At 46.7% G+C, this 21923-nt stretch overlaps 1 protein-coding gene across 1 annotated transcript in view; it reads left to right on the forward strand.

Moving 5' to 3' along the window:
• LOC142259118 (uncharacterized) overlaps nt 1-21923 on the forward strand; it is a 94546-nt gene that overhangs the window by 19797 nt on the left and 52826 nt on the right. Inside the window, exons 7-11 of the mRNA XM_075331628.1 lie at nt 4348-4499; nt 10987-11166; nt 11249-11372; nt 11456-11553; nt 14790-14880. Coding sequence (XP_075187743.1) covers nt 4348-4499; nt 10987-11166; nt 11249-11372; nt 11456-11553; nt 14790-14880 — 645 coding nt within the window. The remainder of the gene's footprint in view (nt 1-4347; nt 4500-10986; nt 11167-11248; nt 11373-11455; nt 11554-14789; nt 14881-21923) is intronic.

Consider the following 21923-nt stretch of genomic DNA (forward strand, 5'->3'; position numbering starts at 1 on the left):
CCAGAATGCAGACAACCTCGTGGAAAGACACTTGGCCGTAGAAAACTGCTTGAACAATAAGAGGAGCCTGAGGTCACCTTTCTGGGATACCAAAAACATGGGTCCACGTCTGAGCTGCTCACAAAGACCCACGATGGATCAAAGCTGGCTTCAAGGCCAGGGGTATGTCTCTTACTGTTGTCTGTTGGAGGTGTCGTGACCCCGGGACTTTTATCGGGTCTTTGCCCACTGGTATCAGAACTGATGAACTATTCCATTGGCTGATGAGTCTCATTTGTTTGCACATTCCATGTGCAGTGCTATACCCACACCTAGGTGAGGGACCTCAGCTATGCCAGGTGACTGTGGATGACGTCAAAGTGATGCGACTCCTGCACTCAGGGAGTTTGGCAACCCTGGTATGGGCCACATTTCTGCTTTTGCTAGTTACTGGGGTGGGGGTAAGATGGATCCATGGAGGTGCCAAGAACTATCTCTTGGCCCAGGCTACGTATATTGCACAAACTGTGGTTCTGTGTCCAATGAAATAGGAGTGGTCAAGGAAATCTGGGGGGTGGGGAGGAGAGGTAATTTCTACGGACATTTCTGCAGCGATTTAAAGAGCACATGTGCTCTTCAGATCGCTGCAGAAATTTCTGCAGTGAAGTACGCAACGTGCGCACATAGCCTTAGTGTGACGACCTGGACTAGCCAGGTAGTCACAGATAGCGGCCCGCACAACACCAGTCCCACACAATGTAACACCAGCCAAACCATAAACCCTAGTCACCTCCCTCAGTGCTTGATGGACACACCAGGGGGGCGGAGCCAGGCGGTTGGCACGTCCACCGAGGAGTTCAGAGGGCCTGAGGCAGGAAACACAGTGCAGTTTGACAGAGAGTTCAGTTTGAGTGTTGAGCAGTGAGGAGGTCAGGCCTGTAGTACAGGCCTGTGACAGGTGGCAAGGTCGGAGCCCTGGTACCTTTTCTAGGAGGCATACGGTGGCCTAGCCTGCAGGAGCTGGGAAGACTGCTCGGTGGAACCGTAGTGGCCCGCCGGTACCGACCCGTGGAACCGACTCGGAAACCGGAGCACACAGGGGGGTACTCAGGCCCTGAAACGAGGTCCAGAAGCCACTGGACCGAGTTAATTGACTGATTGCGGTCTGGACTATAGGTCCTTTCCCACCCAAGTCCTGACTGAAGACAACAGCCCACCGAGGGGGATAGAAAGCCACCACACAGGCAGAGAGATCCCACGGGCCAGCGTCAGCGGGCAAACTGGCTCCTCCGACATATACAAAGCCGGGAAGCGGACTCCCGTCGCTGAAGCGCAGGCAGTCTACACATACACAAAGGCAAAGACCACCGAATCGGGTGGAGGACCAGACGCAGCCAGCTGCGGGCATCGACCACCATCAACTTTGTTTACCAGAGACTTGTGTGTGTCAATAACAGTGAGTACAACAGTGCCATGCGGCCGCGCACCGCCCAGCACCACCCAGCACCTCCCCAATGGGTCCCGGGGCCATCACCCCTGCCCACGGAGGGGTTAACATCTTGCTGCACTACCATCTCCCCCGGGTGCCCCGTAACTGCAGCGGTGGTGTCTACACCTTCACCACATCCCGTGGGTGGCGTCACAAACTCAAACACGGCTCCGGCCGGACAGCTACTTACCACCTCCCTAAGTAGCACCAGCAGCCAGAGCGAAGTGACCCTGGGTCTGGAGGCGCTCAAGCCACCCACCAACGAGTCCGGATCTGAGCGGCTCGGCTGCAGCCGAGCGCGGGGCGGTACATTAGCTCCTAACCATCCCCTCCCCACAAGCTTTGACGTAATCCATGGTGATCCCAGTATGTCCGCCGATTGTCGTACAACCTATGAAGCCTCATTCAGAGAACGAAGCTTCATAGTTCACTCTGTCATTTCTCACAATTTGTGACTTCAGTAACTCAGTAACATCACCGCTCATGAGCATAAGACATTCTGGGTCTCGCGTTGCCCTCCTTGAGACCCGGCGAGGGCGGTGAAGTCATGTAAGGTTCCTGACATCACCGCCACTGTCACCGGGTCATGCAGAGGGCAGCGCGAGACCCGAAATGTCTCACGAGTGGTGACGTTACTGGGAGTAACCGATGAAGCTTCATTCTCTGAATGTGGCTTCATAGTTTGTATGACAGAATCTGTGGATATTGTGAGATCACCATGAATTATATGGGAGCTACTTGGTGTTTGGGGCAGCTAATAAAGCGATGAACGAGGGACTGTCTCTTGTCTATATTTTTTTTTATGTCTTTCAGTTTTCTATTTTTTTACTACGTCGGATTCAGTGGATTACTTCAGAATCTTCATGGCTTTTTATTTTGTTTTTTTTTTTAAATAAGTTGGTGAATGAGAGAGTCGGGGTGTGTATTGTGGTGTTTTTTGTTGTGTTTTTTTTTTCTTCCTCTTTATACTTACTGTAACAGGTTAGTAATTGCACTGTTTGATGGACGCCTCTCCATTATTAACCATTGGGCTTGATGCCAGCTGACACTACACAGCTGAGATCAACCCAAAAAAATATTACCCAGATTGCAATCTTTAAGACCTGGGGAAAGCACCCGAATTGGCACAGCTAATGAATGCACCACTTCTGGTTGTAGTTGCATTCTGGTATTTTTATGCTGGGAAGGGAAAAAATAACCATGGGCCTACCCAGCCTGATAATAACAGCTCGCAGCCATCTGTTTATCCTTGGTTAGTTATAAAAAAAAAAAATAGGGGGAAACCAAATCATTTTTTTTTAAATTATTTTATTTTTTTTAGCTTAAAACAGGCTAAACACCATTTATTGCCACATGAAAGGCACTAAAGGGTGTAAGTTTATAATATGTAGGGGGGTGGGACATGATATGGCTGCAGAATCTCTATCTATTCTATATACTTAATTCTGTGTGCATGTGTTTTTGCAGAGTGTTTTTTTTTTCCAATATTTTTTTTGATTGCTGATTTGTTACAAAACGTAAAGCATACCCTGTTGGCAGCAAAATCAATGAGACTCCTGAAGCGTCATGCGCACAATGTTTGTTTATTTCTGACTTGCAGATTTGGTACAGAAAAAATCTGCAGCATGTCCATTCTTTCAGCGCTTTTGCCGTATTTTTTTATGGGCTTTTTTTATTGTTGATTTGTCACAAAACCTAAAGGAAATCTTGATGCCAGCAAAGTCAGTGAGAATCCTGAAGTGCCATACACACAAGTGAGCGCAGGTGCGGGATTCATGTGGAAATTTAGCTGCGTGAAAGCGCGAACAAACATTGATAGTATGACAATACCCTAACTGCGTTTATGCAGCATAAACACTCATAAAACGCATCTAAAATAGTAATTAAACAAATGCATTGGATCCCCTCTATTTTTGATAACTGGCCAAAGTAAAGCAGACACCTGTGGGCTGGTTTTATAAGGCTGGGAAGGGCCATAATTATTCTGTTTTACCCAGCCTAAAAAATAACAGCCCGCAACGGTCCAAAATTAGCACATCCATAAGATGCGCCAGTTCTGGTGCTTTGCCCCGGCTTTTCCTGATTTCCCTGGTGCATTGGCAATCGGGGTAATATTTTTTTTGGAGTTGATGTCAGCTGACATCAAGCCCAGTGTTTAGTAATTGAGATGCATCTATTGGAAATCCCCATAACTAACCGGGTAAGTGAAAGGTGAAAAAATAACACACACAGGAAAAAATAGTTTCTTTGAATAAAGACTGAATTCCCCCCCCCCCTCCTTTCCCCCACTATTCCTCATTGAGCAGTTTATTATTTTTCAGCAATTCACAGCTGACATCAACCCCAAAAACCATTACCTGATTGAAACCGCACCAGGGCAATTGGGTATGAGCCGGGGAAAAGCGCCAGAGATGGCACTTGTAATGTGATGTGTCACTTCTGGGGCAGCTGCAGGCTGCTATTTTTAGGTTGGGAAGGGCCAAAAAATCATGGTCCTTCTCGGCCTTATATCATCTTCTAGGTGCCTGGTTTACCTTTTCTAGTTATCAAAAATAAAAGGGACCCTATGTAATTTTTTTTCCAATTATTTATTAGTTTAAACAAGGCTAAAAAAAAATTATTTAGCGCCTCCTGAAAAGCATTAAAGGGTGCAAGTGTAGAATATGTAGGGAGGGAAACTTACTTTATTTGTCAGATGGAAGTTGAATGAACAGTTTGTGACAAGCATCACATCAATGGATTTTATATAGACCTGATGATGCCTTGCGGCCAGCCAATCACATTAATGCCAGTAGCCACATGCCTCCACCTGCGGAGCCACAGAGATTTTCTTACATGGGAGCTTTATGATTTTATATAGTCCTCCTCTTCCCCTTCAGGTCCCTACAAGATCGGATCGTCTCAGTGGACATTTTCTATATATCGAAGAGCTTTCATGATTGATCCGTCAAGGATGGATAGCGACCAGGACAAGATGGCAGAGAGGATATTACACCTCACCCTAGAGATCCTCTTCCGGCTTACTGGAGAGGTGAGAGATTCTAATGACGTCACATTATATCTGTCATGGCTCCACTCCGGGGTCTGAACCCAGATTACTGGATGGTCGGTTGTCTGGAGTCCCAGCTTGTTTAAGGTTTTCTTATTGAGAAATTACTATTTCTATTCTTTGCAATTTGTGTGAATCCCGTTCCATCTCCTATTTTGTTTTATGTAGGTTTGGGAGGGTTTACACGTATTCTGTTATTCTTTATTTTTTTATTGCATAATTCCTGTACGACGTTCCTAGCCCTGTGTCTCTCCTTCGGCCTGTGTGCATTTCATTTGCTGGTTATTAGTATTTTTGTGTTACACTTGGTTTATAGCTTAGGGTACAGTTAAGGGGTCAGCCATTGAGAAGTGCGGGTGTTATTACATGATCTTAGGATAGCAACCTCCGCTGTCAGGCTGAAACAAGTCAGGGTCAAGTATTAGCTAGGGATGAGTGGACCCGGACTGTGAAAGTCTGGATCCGCGCGGTTTCAAAGGTACGCGGGTGACGGGCCCGGGATTTCAGGTGTTTGATCCAGATCTGGCACTTGAAAAATTAAAAAAATAAAAAATAATGGAATAATAAAAAAACAAAGAATGACGGCAGTTCTTCTTACTTACCGAGGTTCTGTCATGGCGGAAAACTGCTTCCAGGTTGCGCATTCACTTCCTGTGTCACGCATTAGGCTAATTGCATATGCACTGCTTTTCCTGCTCACCGGCAGTCCTGACGTCTTGGTTGCTGTCACATGCGCCCCAGGCCTGTGTGACCGCGTCTGACAGCAATCAATAACTGATGCTGTATATGGGTCATTATTGTGGTCTAAAAATAAATAAACAAAACAATTGGCGTAGGGTGCCCTCATATTATGATACCCAGCATAGATAAAGCATATGACTTCAGGCTGCAGCCTCCAATCCTGCACTTATCTTGTCTGTGTATCAAAATAAGAGGTACCGTATGCAGCTTTTTTTACGCCGTACAGCTGGGGCTTGTATTCTCAGATTGGGGAAGCCTGTGGTTATTAGGCCCCCACAGCTTAAAAATTGCAACCTGTAGCTGCCCGAAATTGTCGCACCCATGAGATGCGACAAGCTCGGCACTTTACCTGATTCTTCCCGACTGTCCTGATGCGGTGGCAATCAGTGTAATAGGGTTTAACCGCTCACAACTGTAATTAAGCCCAAAATTAGTGATGGGAAGGGGTCTATGAGACCCCCCCCCATCACTAATCCAGTAAATAAAAAGAAATAAACACCAACACCGAGAAAATCCTGTATTTGGAATAAAATACAGGAAAAACCCTCTTTCACCACTTTATTAAACGCCAAATACACCCCTGTAGGTCTGACGTAATCCACACGAGGTCTCATGGTGATTCCGCTCTCCTACATATTTAAAGTCACAGCACACGATCATGGAACATGTCTGCATGCTGTAACTGCAGGCAGAGACTGAGCCGCGATCAGTCGTGACGTCACTCAGCTAAGTTGCGGTCACCACAGAAAGGGAAGGACGACAACCGGAGCCTAAGTGACATCTTCGCTGATCACGGTTGGCCTGTACCACCCTGCTAGCCCTGTCACTGTAAAGTGCGGGGCTGTGTCCCGCTCCCTGCCAGCCCTTTACAAGACAGCGCACCTTTGGCAAACACCTCATAATTTTCCAGAAACACCCTGAGAATATTATCAGTGTGTCCCAACAGAGCTGCACCAAGATTTCCAGCCCCTGATTCAAAAGTACAGTTTCTTAGAGACAGCGCACCTTTAACAAAAACCTCATCGTGTCCGGGCAGCCTCCACCCCACTGCCGGCAGTGTCCCTGTTAAAGTGCTAGTGGGACATAGCCCTGCACTTTAACAGTGGCAGGGGGGAGCAGGCTGCACTCCCAGACCCCTGGCCGCCACTGTCAGTGCTAATGGGCTGGTGTGGTACGGGGTACGGCCCCTCACTTTAAGCCAGAGTGCTTCAGGACACCAGAGGTCATACTGTGAAAACCCGGGTATGACCTCCGGTGAACTGAGTGACATCACTGCTGCCAGCCGGGTCCTTCCTGTCAGTGTTTCCCGGAGCTTGGAGAGATAGGACATGTTTTCAGTCTCTCCAGGCTCAAATGTAGCAGAGACAGATCCGTTATGGGACCTTGTGCGGATTACGTCAGACCTGCAGGGTTGTTTTTGGGGGTTAATAAAGTGGTGAAAGTGGGTGTGTTTTTGTATTTATTTTTTTTTTCCAAATAAAGGATTTTTCTCTGTTTGTTTTTTATTTCTTTTTACTTATAATATTAGTGATGGGGGGGGTCTCAAAGAACCCTTCCCATCACTAATTGTGGGCTTCATAACAATTGTGCACTGTTATTAACCGCTCATTACCCCGATTGCCACTGAGTCAGGGCAACTGGGAAGAGCTGGTTAGAGCGCCGAGCTAGTCGCATCTGATGGATGCAACAATCTCAGGCAGCTACAGGTTGCAATTTTTAAGCTGGAGGGTGGCCTAATAACCATAGACCTTCCCAGTCTGAGAATAGCAGCCCCAGCTGTCAGGCTCGGTATCAAAATTGGTGGGGGGGGGGGGGGGGGGGGGCTGCACGCTGGTGTTTTTAATTGTTAAAACAAAAAAAAGCTGCATGTGGTTCCTTTTTATTTTGATACACAGCCTAGATAAGCGCAGGGCTGGGCGCTGCAGACTCTAGCCATGGGCTTTGTGTGTGCTGTGTATCATAATACAGGGGGACTCTCCAGCAACTTTTTTTATTTATTTTATTGTACACCATAGACCCGCAAACCTGTTCCTGTGATTTCAAGCATCAAAAATACTCCGGTCCGGACCCGCTGCGTGGCTCAAGGGATCCTCTGGACCCGGGGTCACGCGGACACGCCAAATGAAAAAGTGGAAAAGGGTGGTGGTTCGGGCTTGGCCGTACTCGGTTCGTGATGCCTCCCACGGTGTGTGGTGAAGTGGGACACCATCGCTGCTGTTGCCGGGATACCCGGGGGAGATGTGATGGCAGCTGGATGTCAACCCCTCCGTGGGTAGGGATGGTTGCCCCGGGACCCGGTGGTTTGGTGCAAGGGATGGCGGTGGCAGGGGCCCGCACACTCAGACGTACCAGGGGATATTTCGTTACTCACAGTCAATAAATCACACAAGTCTTTTGGTAAACCAAAGGTGCTGATGGCCGGCTGCTGCGGCCGGTTGTACACGGGTCCCCCACCCGGGCTGGTGGTCGCCGTCTCGTTCCTCTTCACTACTTTTGTGTTTGTGTACACTTCTTGGTGTGCAACGCAAGAGTCCGCTCCCGGTGTTTTTGTGTACCTGAGGACAGGGCTGTGGAGTCGGAGTTGGAGCTTATTTTGATGGAGTCGGAGTCTGTATAAAATGCACTGACTCCGACTCCTAAAATATATAATAAATTGGGGACAGTAGTGCAATGCAGAATGTGCTGAATATTTTTTCATAGGAATTTGGGAAAGTTATGAAATGTCCTATAAATGGCTGTTCTATTCCTGATCTAATGCTACATTCACATACAGCGTTTTTGCTGCGTTTTTTGGGGATACGTTTGTCAGCTGCAAAAGCAGATCAGCTTTTTAAAAAACTGCATCACCTGAAAGGTTTTTGAGCTCATAAATAATGCTTTCAATAGCAAATGCAGATTAGAAAAACACCACACAAACTGACATGCTCATTCATTGTGAGGATCTGTTTTTGAGCACAAAAACGGATCCTCACAAAACGATGTGTCTGAATGTCCTATCTTGAAACCCATTGCCTTTGCTGGATGCCCAGAGTCACTGCATTTCACTGAATTATTTTGCCATCAATGTTCGATATGTTTGTGACAAGAAAGAAATTGTTAGCAAGACACTGGCAGTAAAAGATACTAAAGCTCATCACACCGGCCAGTTTTTCCAGGCCTTAGTGGAATACGTTCTGTAAGATTACGAACTCAAGAAAGAACAGGTTCTTGCTATTGTAAAGGACAATGCTTCAAACTTGATAAGTACAATTACACTGATGAATGAGAGTAATGACCAACAGCTAGAAGAAAATTTAGGATTCAGTATGTTTGAGATGGAAGACCAGAGTGCTGTTCATGTAACTGAGGAACAAACAGTTATTACAACAGAAGAACAGCAAAATGATACTTTAGGATGAGATGATCTTGTTGAAGCTGCTTCAAAACACTTTCATATTCATCACATGCGCTGTGTTGTGCACACGCTGCAGATGGAAATATGACAGAGTCTGCAAGAGGGGCCCCGGTTTCACAAATCCGCTTTTTCGCTGGTTTGGCGGATGCGGTGCACTCCAGTACAGTGTATACAGTACAGTGGCAGCACGACAAACGCCGGTCACATTCTGTCATGTGACCCGGAAGTTGAGGTGCTGCCACTGTACTGTATCGTACTGTACTGGCGTGCACCGCATCCGCCAAACCAGCGAAAAGCTGGATGTGTGAAACTGGGCGGACATGCTGGAAATCTGATTGGAAAAGTGAGGAAGTTTGTTATTGCCGCCAGAACCCCTAAAATTGATTCCATCTTGAAGAGACGTGATGGGAAAGGGGCAATTATTGATCAAGCCACTCGGTGAGGCAGCACTTATTTAATGACTGAGATATTGCTTGAACTAAAATCGTTTCTTATAGATATGGTGAACCCTCAAGTAACATTAAACGAAGATCAATGGACCACAGGTGGCTGAATTGAAGGAATTGCTTAATCACCCATTTATCGTGACTAAAAAATTACAAGCTGAGGCTTTAACTCCTGGCATTTTCATAAGGCAGTGGAAGAACTTGCTATTTTGCCTGTCCCAAAGAGGAGGTTTAATCGCAGATGGCATTTCTGCTTTAATGAAATGGAGAGAGACACAACTATTGGAAAATAAAATTCTTCTGGCAGCTGTTTATGTGGACCCAAGTCATCGTATACTGCTTGATGATGTACAGCTTACTAAAGGAAAAGAAGCTTTGAGTGAGGTAGCAATTAGGGTGAGCGGCTACAGGACTTTGGGCCTGACAGTGCTACTGCTGCCATATCTTCATCCTCATCAGATGAGGAGTTTAACTTTGACAAGTATTTGGATGACATGGAGCAGGCAAAGCGTTGCCGCAAGGAAAAAGATTTCACTCCGTCTCCTATAGCAGCAGATTGATCAGATTTCAACAAAATTTTTCACTTGCTCTCAAAGAAATAGAAAAATTCAACCGTTCATTAACACTGACAGTGCATGAGGCAATTCCTTTATACCCAGAAATTGTTAGAGATGTTGCCCATGTGGTTACGGCTTTGCCTCCAACCCAAGTTACTGTAGAGAGGTTGTTCTCTAGCCTTAAAATTCTTAGGTCAGATTTGAGGTCATCTGCGAAGGAGGATCTGATGGAGGCAATTCTATTTCTTACAACAAATTCATGGACTGCACAAATGTTATTTACTATGTTTTATTTAAAAATTGTTTTTTGCCACTTACATAGTGTATTACATAGTGCATTACATAGTGTTATATATAACACTATGTAAGTGGCAATAACCAGTTTTCAACAAAAACATACAAAATAATAACATTTAATGCTTATTTAAGTGAAAAATTTATTGTAGTACAATGTGAACATCAGACATTTAATCATTGTTATGATACAATAATCAAGATATTTAGATATAACATAAAATATATTTATTGGAATACAACTTTAGAACACAAAAACTAATACATTGTAAATATGTAATACACTATGTAATATATATATATATATATATATATATATATATATATATATATATATATATATACATACACAAGATATATATGTAATCTACTCTATATTACATAGTGTATTACATGTTTACAATTTATTACAGTTTTGTGTTCTAAAGTTGTATTCCAATAAATATATTTTGTTATATCCAAATATCTTGATTATTGTATCATAAAAATTATTAAATGTCTGATGTTCACATACACATATTCATGTACTACAATACATTTTTCACCTAACTATAAGCAATATATGTAGGAGTCGTGGAGTCGGAGTCTGAGTCGGTGCAAGGGAAATTGAGGAGTCAGATTCGAAGGTTTGGCTTACCGACTCCACAGCCCTGCCCGAGGAGCCGTGCCCGCTGACGCTGACCCGTGGGATCTACCGGGCGATGTGTGCTGCCACAGGAACGAGGAACAACATCGTACCTGTCGCTGCAGCGAATTTATGAAAATGACCGACTCTATACCGATCACCCGATTGTGATGTTTTTGCGATCGGTGTATCTAGGCTTTACACACTGCGACATCGTTACCGGCGCCGGACGTGCGTCACTTTCAATTTGACCCCAACGAGATCGCAGGTGCGATGTCACAGCGTGCAAAGTGCCCCTTAAAGTTTAGTTGCAACAATTTCATTCTTATCTATGAGAGTAAAAGATGGACAGAAATGGAGAGGTGAGGAAATGTCTGTAGTGAGATTTATTAATGTGTCTCTCCATATCCAGGATTACACAGTAGTGAAGAAGACCTCTAGTGAGCACTGTCAGGACCCTGTGTCTGAGGGATGGAGAAGACCCCTGAGCCCAATCACGGGGCCTCCACCTCACCCCCTGATACATGAGGACATCAATGACCAGAAGATCCTAGAACTCACCTACAAGATGATTGAGCTGCTGACTGGAGAGGTGACACTGCTGGGAATGCTGGGACATTACACAGTAACGCTATGAAGGGATCGGGGGATGACGGTATCATTGTATGTGTCAGGTTCCTATAAGGTGTCAGGATGTCTCCGTCTATTTCTCCTGTGGGGAGTGGGAGTATTTAGAAGGACACAGAGATCTGTACAAGGACATCATGATGGAGGTTCCCCAGCCCCTCACATCACCAGGTAATAGACAGGACTAAATACACACGGCCTATAATTATCTGTATGTAAAGAATGAATTCAGTCTCTGTCTGTGTTTCCTCCAGTTCTATCCAGTGAGAGGACAACACCAGAGAGATGTCCCCATCCTCTCCTTCCACAGGATTGTAAACAAGAAAATCCCGATGTTCCTCAGGATGATCAGGTAGATGGAGAGAAGGTGTCATGAAATCTCCCTATAATGTGTAGACGGCTGTGAAGGTTTTCTGCTCAGTCTTGTTTTAGCCATCAGTATTATACTCTGGCTAATTAATTAAAAACACTTTGACACTCACATGTGACACCTATTACACACATGACCGTGTAGTGCAGCGTATAATGAAGTGATCAGTGTTCAGAATATGAAATATGTAGATGAACATTTTGAATGACTTCGAATACGGTCAATGGTGCTAGATTACCCAGGACCGGTATTGCAAAAACTGACAGTTTCCCTGGATTTGTACATGAACTGATATCAAGAGTATAATGAATGGTGAGATCATGGAAAAATCCCCAGTGATATTGGATCCTGTGGATGTAAACATCTCATCATTTAGGTATCTGCAGCTGAATACAATGATGGTGATCATCTAATGTATTAGAATGTAGTCATCGTTCCTTAGCACAGATTGGTTATAGCAGAAGACAATCAGTTCTGTTCTCATTGTAGTCTAAGGGAAACAGAAATTAAACTTCATTGAGCAAAAGAGAGAATAAATTGTATCACTGAGCAGTGAGAAACATTGGTGGATTCCAGGTTGCTGCTGTATCTTGATGATGGGTCAAAAATGGGCAAAAGCAGCATGAATCCCTGTATCCTTCATGTCAGGAATCTGGTGGTGGTGTAATCCTTGGTCATCGGATACCTGTAGATTGATGTTTGGACACTAGACCTTACCTAAGCATTGTGACTGACCAAGTTCATCCCTTCATAGCAGCTGATTACCCTTTGGTAGGAGGGCCATGAGCCATGCTATAAAATGAATGTAATGTCTGTAACTCTCCTGCCCAGCTGCAGGGCTGACCCTCTGTAACTCTCTCCTGCCCAGCTGCAGGGCTGACCCTCTGTAACTCTCTCCTGCCCAGCTGCAGGGCTGACCCTCTGTAACTCTCTCCTGCCCAGCTGCAGGGCTGACCCTCTGTAACTCTCTCCTGCCCAGCTGCAGGGCTGACCCTGTGTAACTCTCCTCTGCCCAGCTGCAGGGCTGACCCTCTGTAACTCTCTCCTGCCCAGCTGCAGGGCTGACCCTCTGTAACTCTCTCCTGCCCAGCTGCAGGGCTGACCCTCTGTAACTCTCTCCTGCCCAGCTGCAGGGCTGACCCTCTGTAACTCTCCCCTGCCCAGCTGCAGGGCTGACCCTCTGTAACTCTCTCCTGCCCAGCTGCAGGGCTGACCCTCTGTAACTCTCCTCTGCCCAGCTGCAGGGCTGACCCTCTGTAACTCTCTCCTGCCCAGCTGCAGGGCTGACCCTCTGTAACTCTCTCCTGCCCAGCTGCAGGGCTGACCCTCTGTAACTCTCCCCTGCCCAGCTGCAGGGATGACCCTCTGTAACTCTCCCCTGCCCAGCTGCAGGGCTGACCCTCTGTAACTCTCCCCTGCCCAGCTGCAGGGCTGATCCTCTGTAACTCTCCTGCCCAGCTGCAGGGCTGACCCTCTGTAACTCTCTCCTGCCCAGCTGCAGGGCTGACCCTCTGTATCTCTCTCCTGCCCAGCTGCAGGGCTGACCCTCTGTAACTCTCCCCTGCCCAGCTGCAGGGCTGACCCTCTGTAACTCTCTCCTGCCCAGCTGCAGGGCTGACCCTCTGTAACTCTCTCCTGCCCAGCTGCAGGGCTGACCCTCTGTATCTCTCTCCTGCCCAGCTGCAGGGCTGACCCTCTGTAACTCTCTCCTGCCCAGCTGCAGGGCTGACCCTCTGTAACTCTCCCCTGCCCAGCTGCAGGGCTGACCCTCTGTAACTCTCCCCTGCCCAGCTGCAGGGCTGACCCTCTGTAACTCTCTCCTGCCCAGCTGCAGGGCTGACCCTCTGTAACTCTCTCCTGCCCAGCTGCAGGGCTGACCCTCTGTAACTCTCCCCTGCCCAGCTGCAGGGCTGACCCTCTGTAACTCTCCCCTGCCCAGCTGCAGGGCTGACCCTCTGTAACTCTCCTCTGCCCAGCTGCAGGGCTGACCCTCTGTAACTCTCTCCTGCCCAGCTGCAGGGCTGACCCTCTGTATCTCTCTCCTGCCCAGCTGCCTTTTCTCCCATAACTTCCACCTTACAGTGATTTATAGTGACCCATAGCTTTCACCATATAATGACAGTAATCTGCATCAGGGTCCTGTAATAACAGTATATTCTGCAGCTCCACAAGTGAAGCTTTATGTCACACAGCAATTCTCTCCAGGAGGTGCCAGGATCTTCCTCTTCTTTATATCAGGAGCATGACATTTCTTTTTCTTGCCTCCTCGGCCTTCAAAGTCCTCAGATCTTAGTCTTAGGGTATGTGCGCACGTTGCTTTTTACCTGCTTTTTACCTGCTTTTTTGCTGCTTTTTCTTCTGCGCTGTTTAATGCCAAAATGGATGTGTTCTTCTATTCAAGCAAAGTCTATGGGAATTTGGGTTTCTTGTTCACACTATGTTGTTCAAAATGCTGCCTTTTTGTGGCAGAACTTTGGTCAAAAACTCAGCTTTGCAGTGCAAAACCCAAATGGCAAAAACAATTGACATGTTGCTTCTTTGAAAAGCTGAGTTTTTGACCAAAGTTCTGCCACAAAAAGGCAGCATTTTGAACAACATAGTGTGAACAAGAAACCCAAATTCCCATAGACTTTGCTTGAATAGAAGAACACATCCATTTTGGCATTAAACAGCGCAGAAGAAAAAGCAGCAAAAAAGCAGGTAAAAAGCAGGTAAAAAGCAACGTGCGCACATACCCTTATAGAGCATCTCTGGGACGAGGTAGAATGGGATGTTCAGTGGCTGTCAGCTCCTCAGTCTAATTTTCTGTAAATGTAAGAAGCTTTCATGTCCCCATGGGCCTGTAATCCTGCAGAACTATTTCATCACCTGGAATCTTTAACGTGATAAATTGCTGAACTCCTAAATGTCAAAGGAAATCCAACGCTCCTAGCTGGTGTCTGTAATAATGTGGCCATTCAGTGTATGGTTTATACTTGGTGGAGATGACAGGATAAAGCTGATCATAGACATTAGATATTGTCTGGATCTTCTCACAATTTTCTGGTTATGGAGACTGCTGGTTACAATTAGGAGGTGACAGGTTGGATTATACAGGAGACCTGCAGCTCTGTGATATCTACTGCTGTCAGTTTTGGTAATTTCTGATCTTTTCTGTTCTTCTGAATCATTTCACGCGACTTCTCCATCTGTCTGTGACTTTACAATATTTGTTTCAGAGTGAAGATCTGACCCATATTAATACTACAGAGACATATGTGAGGGGTGATGAGCGGAGTAAAGAGGAGATTCCTACAGATAACCGCACAGGTGAGTAGTGACCACTAAATGCAGAGAAGTCACAGATTTTACTCCATCACTGGCTTCTATAATAACTTTATATGATTTATCAGAATGTGTTCACATGGGATTTTTTGATGCACCTACATTAAGAGTTGCACTGTGTGCTCCATTCATAATGAAGGGGTGTGGTGAGGTAAGATGAGCAGAATTCCTTAAGAGGAAATTGTCAGGTTATTAATTCTGCACGTCTTCTCTATGGCGTGCACCTTGCCAGAAATGCTGCTGCATTCAAGGCCTGGAGTAACTTTTCTGGAGTAACTTACACCACCAGAGTAGAGGAACTTTTGAACAGGAGACACCATCCTCAGGCTGTCTGGAGGGACAATGAGGCGAGGGTCATCCTCCTCGTCCTCTACATACACGGACCTAGACAGTGCGTTTGCCCTCGTATTCTTCTCTCCCGATGGGAAATGGAGAACAAAATTGAATCGGGAGAAGAAGAGGGACCATCTAGCCTGTCTGGGGTTCAGGCGTTGGGTGGACTGCAGGTATAATAGATTCTTGTGGTCTGTGAATACCAAGAACAGGTGCTTAGCTACCTCAAGTAGGTCCACTCGGAGAATACGAGCTTCATAGCCAGCTCCCGATCTCCGGTGGAGTAGTTCTTCTCGGCAGGGGAAAACGTCTTCGAGAAGAAGCATGGATGTTTTCGCCCCTGGGGATCCTTTTGGTAAAGGACAACCTACTTTTGAGGCATCCACTTCGAGGATAAAGGGCTTCTCCTCATCCGGGTGATGAAGAATGGGATCTCTGGAGAAGTGAGCCTTGAGGGAGGTGAAGGAGCGAGAGGTCTCCTTCGTCCAGGCCTTGGGATTAGCACCCTTCTTGGTTAGGGCTACTAGGGGCGCAACTAAGGTGGAGAAGGTGGAGAAATGGGGTATGAACTGGAGGTAATAGTTCACAAATTCCAGAAAACGCTAAACTGCTTTCAGTGACTGGGGCTCGGGCCAGTACATAACAGCCTCCACCTTGACAGGATCCATAGCCAATCCTGAGCTGGAGATGATGTAAGCCAGGAAAGGCACAGACTCCTGCTCGAAAATGGACTCCTCCAACTTGGCATAAAGTGCATTCTATCGCAGCCGACCTCGTACCCATGCCACGTCTTCCCGGTGAGTGGCTTTATCTGGAGAGAAAATGAGGATATCATCTAGATAAACCTCTACCGAGGACTGGAGTAGTTCGCGGAAAACATAGTTCACGAAGTCTTGAAATACTGGAGGGGCATTACACAGTCTGAAGATACGTTCACTTTCTGATTCACTCGGCTGCGGGCCGAGAGAAACTGAAAGTAGTTCATATCTAGTACAGGAGTCGCCACATGACCCTGTGCTACCATGACAACCACCGGAAGTCACGTGATCACGTCACATGACTTCAGGTATCGGGCAGTAAGGAAAAGCTTACCGCCGATGCAGTTATAATGGCGCTGTCACATATTGACAGCGGCATTTAACGGGATAAACGGCACGAGCAGATAACGATTCTGCTCGTGCCTAGCAGGCACACATCTCAGCTGTGAAAATCAGCTGAGATGTGCGCAGATCGCGGCATGCTACCGCGGGCAGTAACACTATGACTGCTAGGACGTAATATTACTGCCCGCGGTCGATAAGGGGTTAATGTCTCTATGCCATATATAAACAAAATTGTCCTTCTAATCTTTCAAATCCCTGTTAAATTTTTTCTTCTTATTAATCATGATGGAATCTTCCATATCATTCAGGGTCTTCTGTAATTTATCTTTTCATGTTGTCAACTCTGTACTGGTTGGAAATTTCTAAAAGGATTCTGTCATGGTTGTGTCTCATTTCTATCTGGGGCTCTACATTTAAATGTTTTGTATCTCTTGGTGCTTAAACAGTTAATTTGCTGCCAGCAGCTTCCCAGCAGTGCACTCAGCTGGAGCTGCTTTGTAGCCCCTTTGTTATTTAAGTAATAGGGTTTTCCAGCAATCCTTACTGATTATACACAACCATTTGTATTCCTGCTTCTTGGTGGAAGGAGCTGCTGTGGATTCGTCCTGCAGTCGTATTTTTTCCATTTTGGTTGCTATTTCCCTGTTTGTTCCACCAACCCTCATCTTATTAGTGCAGTGGTGGGTCAAGTGAACCTCACCTGCCTCTCACCAGCCAGGGCTTACTGCACGGCCTCAGGTTCCTGCTTGGCTATAGTTGAGGAGACTGTCTAAGGCTGTGTGCCCACGTGTGCGTATTGCATGCAGTTAGACTGCATTCTGCACCGCTGCGTAACTCCATGCGTCCTGCGTCCCCAGCAGAATCTATGAAAATTGTGCATAATCCATGCGCACGTTGCGTTTTAGAATGCAGCGATTTGCATGCTGCCAAATTGCTGCGTTCTAAAAAGCAACATGTCACTTCTTTCGTGCGCTTTGGATGCAGCCCCCGCTCTGTCTATGGGAGGGGCTGCATCCAGAGCGCATGAAATAGGCTTTTCAGTAAGCAGTGTTTCTGCAGCGATTTGAAGCGCACGTGTGCTGTTCAAATCGCTGCAGAAATTTCTGCAGGGACAGAACGCAACGTGGGCACATAGCCTACGGGCTATCTAGGAGAGAAGGGACAGCTGCTGTTCCATCTACCCTCTCGCTAGTTCCATGGCCCTCGGTGGTTGTTGTATTCCATGTGTCCACCTTGTCTGACGCACAACAAAAACTCACCGCAACAACACCACAAACATCTGTTGCTCTGAACGCACATACCATGCTTAAAGGGAACCTGTCAGCAGAAATTTCGACTAAAACCTAACAGATTCCCCCTCTGCAGCTCCTGGGCTGCATTCTAGAAAGGTCCCTGTTATTATAGTGCCCCCTTTCTGACCCAAAAAAAGAGTTTATATCGAGGTACCTTTTTGGCTTCTGAATCTCTAAATGTGTCACGGGGGCGGGCTGCCTGATGGCCGTTATTCTGCCCCCTGTTCCTGTATGCCGCCCCCATCGCCGATTTCTATACTTCTGGACGCCGCCCACTGCTCCAGCCATCCCTGCGCATGCCCAGTGCTCATCTCTCGTGGATGAGCACTGTGCCCAGCGTCACCGCTGGTGACGTGCACGCAGGGTTTAGATTATAGGCGGTGCTGTGATGTTAATTACCAAGCAACCGCCCATAATCGCGGGACCGCGCATTCCCCCTCGGCCTGCTTTCTGCGCAAGCGCGCTGCAGCTGAACTCACGTCACCTCCTTCCCATCTTGCCCTGAGGCAGGAAATAGATGGGAGGAGCGCGGAGCAGTGACTACACCGATCAGGAGGAGTTCAGCTGCAGCGCGCTTGCGCAGAAAGAAGCAGGCCGAGGGTGAATGCGCGGTCCCGCGATTATGGGCGGTTGCTTGGTAATTAACATCACAGCACCGCCCATAATCTAAACCCTGCGCGCACGTCACCACCGGTGACACTGGGCACAGTGCTCATCCACGAGAGATGAGCACTGGGCATGCGCAGGGATGGCTGGAGCAGTGGGCGGCGTCCAGAAGTATAGAAATCGGCGATGGGGGCGGCATACAGGAACAGGGGGCAGAATAACGGCCATCAGGCAGCCCGCCCCCGTGACACATTTAGAGATTCAGAAGCCAAAAAGGTACCTCGATATAAACTCTTTTTTTGGGTCAGAATGGGGGCACTATAATAACAGGGACCTTTCGAGAATGCAGCCCAGGAGCTGCAGAGGGGGAATCTGTTAGGTTTTAGTCGAAATTTCTGCTGACAGGTTCCCTTTAAAGCGGGACAACTTCTTGTAATTTGGTAATATCTCTCCAAATCCAGGAGTTTCACTTGTTTGTATTCGATTTATGAGGGAGATTGTATTGAATATTAAAATATTTGTAGATAAAATGTATGGCTTCTTACTAACTATGGTATATGGTAATTTTGATTATAACCTTTGATACGCACTTACTGTTTGTGTTTCGCCTCCTCCACCCTATGTCTGAGGGTACACCAATTGTATTTAAACATGTTACTATTATGATACCTTTTTGTCATGATTAAGAGCGTTACATGCGCAAACCGCATAGACCGGCCAGGTGTGTGTTTATTAAATTTTAATCTTGTGGAATAAATAAACGTAATGTTGTAACTTCATACTTCCTGCAGATGCTGAATTTTTTTTGCAATCTTTTGGACTGTCAGTGGCTAGCCAAGGCATATATAGAGATGGTAATCAGGCGCGAGTGCAAAAAGCTTCAGAAATTTTCATCATTGAGGCAACTGTCAGCCGAGTTGAGAATAATGATGATTGTGTTGTGGACAAAATCTGGGGACCAGATTGGAATGCACGAGGGCTTGATGTCATCTGGAGGAGAGTGGTGATATCGGCAATCAAGAGCGTGGCCATAAGATCTTCTGGGGATGCATGTGCTTCTTTTGTGGAAAGCTTAGTGGCAAGTGATACTGTAACCAGTGTTGCTGAAGGAAACTCAAAAGCTTCTTTTTTTTTTTTTAAAATCAGGTTCATTTTTATTTAACAGCAAAATTATACAACACATAAAATAAATTCCCCGCATAGAAATATCACAGAAAGGGGAAAAACCTTTAGTCAATAAGAAAAACCACACAAATAACATAATAAACAATGCACCCGCAGTCCACGTCTCATTTCAATATGGGTCTCAAAGTGCATATTATTTCCCAATATATTCTCCATAGTATAGCTTACCCAGCATCATTATGACATTATATATAATATATACACACACACACACACACACACACACACACACACACACACACACACACACACACACACACACACACACACACACACACACATATTCCAGCAGTACGCATATCACCCTATTTGAGGAAATTTGTTAACCGGTCAGAAGGAGAAGGACCTGGTCGCTCGCACTGAAACTCAAAAGCTTCTGAAATCTCTAGCTGTCGTTGTGACGTGCCCATGGGGTCTTGGAGGTTACTCGTCACCAGGCCGGTGTCTGTTTGGGATGTCACAGCAGCCTGTCCCGGTTTTGTGACCCCGATGGTGTCAATAAAGATGGGGTGTATTTACAGGGGAGAGAGTTTGTATTCGTGACGTCACCTGTGGTATGCGGCCAGTTATTAGCTACCGCTGCTGGAGGGATTCCTTGGGCCAGATGGTATTACAGCATGGTTGGTACAGCTCTCCACATGCAAAGCTGGGCTCCAGGGCGGTTGAGGGAAGTAGTAGTCATTTGCAGGAGCGCAGGGCTGGAGACGGACGAACAAAAGGGAGCGACACAGAGGTTGCAGTTAAAGTTCTTTACTTAAGATGTTTCCACCCTTGGGATGCCGGACTCCGCTGTCATGGGCTCCAGCCAATCCCGGATAGTTCGGAGGTCAGAACCGGTATATCGTTCTGTGAGTCCTTCCTACTGGCGCTGTGTTGTGTGAGTCCCTGCGGATTGAAGCTATGCTGGGACCGAGTCCTTGGATTTGTTCCGTTCTTGTTCCGTATGGCAGGCAGCTCGAGTCCGTTACTTGTGCCGCTCTTTTGTCGCGACTCCTGGCTTTATATGCTGCTGTGCCACGGGTACCTTAGGTGGGTCAGGAGGCTTGAAATCTTCTGCCTGGCGGATTCTGCTGGTGGGACGTGAAGTGCCCACCAGCCTAGGGTTCTGCACCCTGTTCCATGTTCTCGGTCCTGAGGGAGCTATTGCGAAGCTCTCCCCTCAGTGACCGTGTTCTCGCTTTTCTGTACTCACTCTGGGTCCTGGGACAAATTCCTTCAGCCTCCCGTCCCCAGGACCCCTCTCCTGTAGCACTGCTCCTTCCTGCCCCCTCAGACTGTCCCTTCCTAAGTCTGTAGGAAACTGGGTGTCTGGCTCACACTTCATGCTCTCCTCGTGCTGCTGGCTCCACCCACTCCCTTAATTATCTAGCTCACCTACAAGCTGGCTGTGTGTTGTATGGACTGTGGCAGTTTACCGGTGAATGATCTCCTCCGTATCCAGGATGAATACTTCACCTCGGCTGAGGTGCAGTACCCTGTGGCGCCTGGAGCCGCAGGGGCGCTACAGTTGTACTATTGGTAAGTTCTACATGTGTACATCTCATTGGGTGGAATATTTTTTGATGTTTTTATCTGATGAATGTTTTGTAATGTGAAGGCTCTTTAGGAGGAAAGTAGGCTATGGACATCCAGGCATGAATAGATTAGGTACTACAGTGCTCATTAGGGAATGCAAGCAGGCCAGCTATAAGAGCAAGACACAAATATCTTCTTCCTCCATCTCCTTGCACTTAAACAAGTAGTACCTGTTTTAGGCTACTTTCACACATCCGATTTGAGCAGTGCGGCTCAATCCGGCTGTGAAACCTATGCAACGGATGCGGCGAAAACGCCGCATCCTTTGCATAAGTTTTTACATGCGGCCCGTCCATTTTTTTCCGGTTGCGGCACGCTACTGAGCATGCGCAGTGGAAGAAACCGCATGCGGCGGCCGGATGCGGTTTTTGCCGCATCGCGCCGCATCCGGCGTCCATAGGCATGCATTGAAAAATGCGCTGATACGGCGCGATGCGGGTTTTTTTTGCCGGAGCAAAAAACGTGCCAGGGAACGTTCCATCTGGCCACCGCATCGGCTAAATCTGCCGCATGCGGCAAAAACCGGACGGAACGCAAGCCCATGTGGCACAATGCGGCGCCAATGCTGGAAAAAACGAAACCGGCGGCAAAAAAAAACCGGTTTCGTTTTTCCAGCAGAGCGCCGGATTGTGCCGCACTGCTACAGCCGGATGTGTGAAAGTAGCCTAAGGCAAGACCTTTTGGTATCTGACCCCGTACCTTTTGATTCTGCTTCCTCACGGTTTTTCCTACACATGAAGTTATTTTTTGCACATAAATTTGTCCATAGACTTAAAGTGATGCTTAAGTCTGTAAACTCTTCAAAATTTTCCATATTTTTGCATAAATGTTAAATTTGACCTAAAACGAAATCAGATTTTCACACATGTTCTAAAGGTAGGTAATGGGATGACAATCAAGTAATAAGTGAGCAATTGGTTTTATAAACTCTGAT

Source organism: Anomaloglossus baeobatrachus, assembly GCF_048569485.1.
Source record: "Anomaloglossus baeobatrachus isolate aAnoBae1 chromosome 5 unlocalized genomic scaffold, aAnoBae1.hap1 SUPER_5_unloc_27, whole genome shotgun sequence".
NCBI lineage: Eukaryota > Metazoa > Chordata > Amphibia > Anura > Aromobatidae > Anomaloglossus > Anomaloglossus baeobatrachus.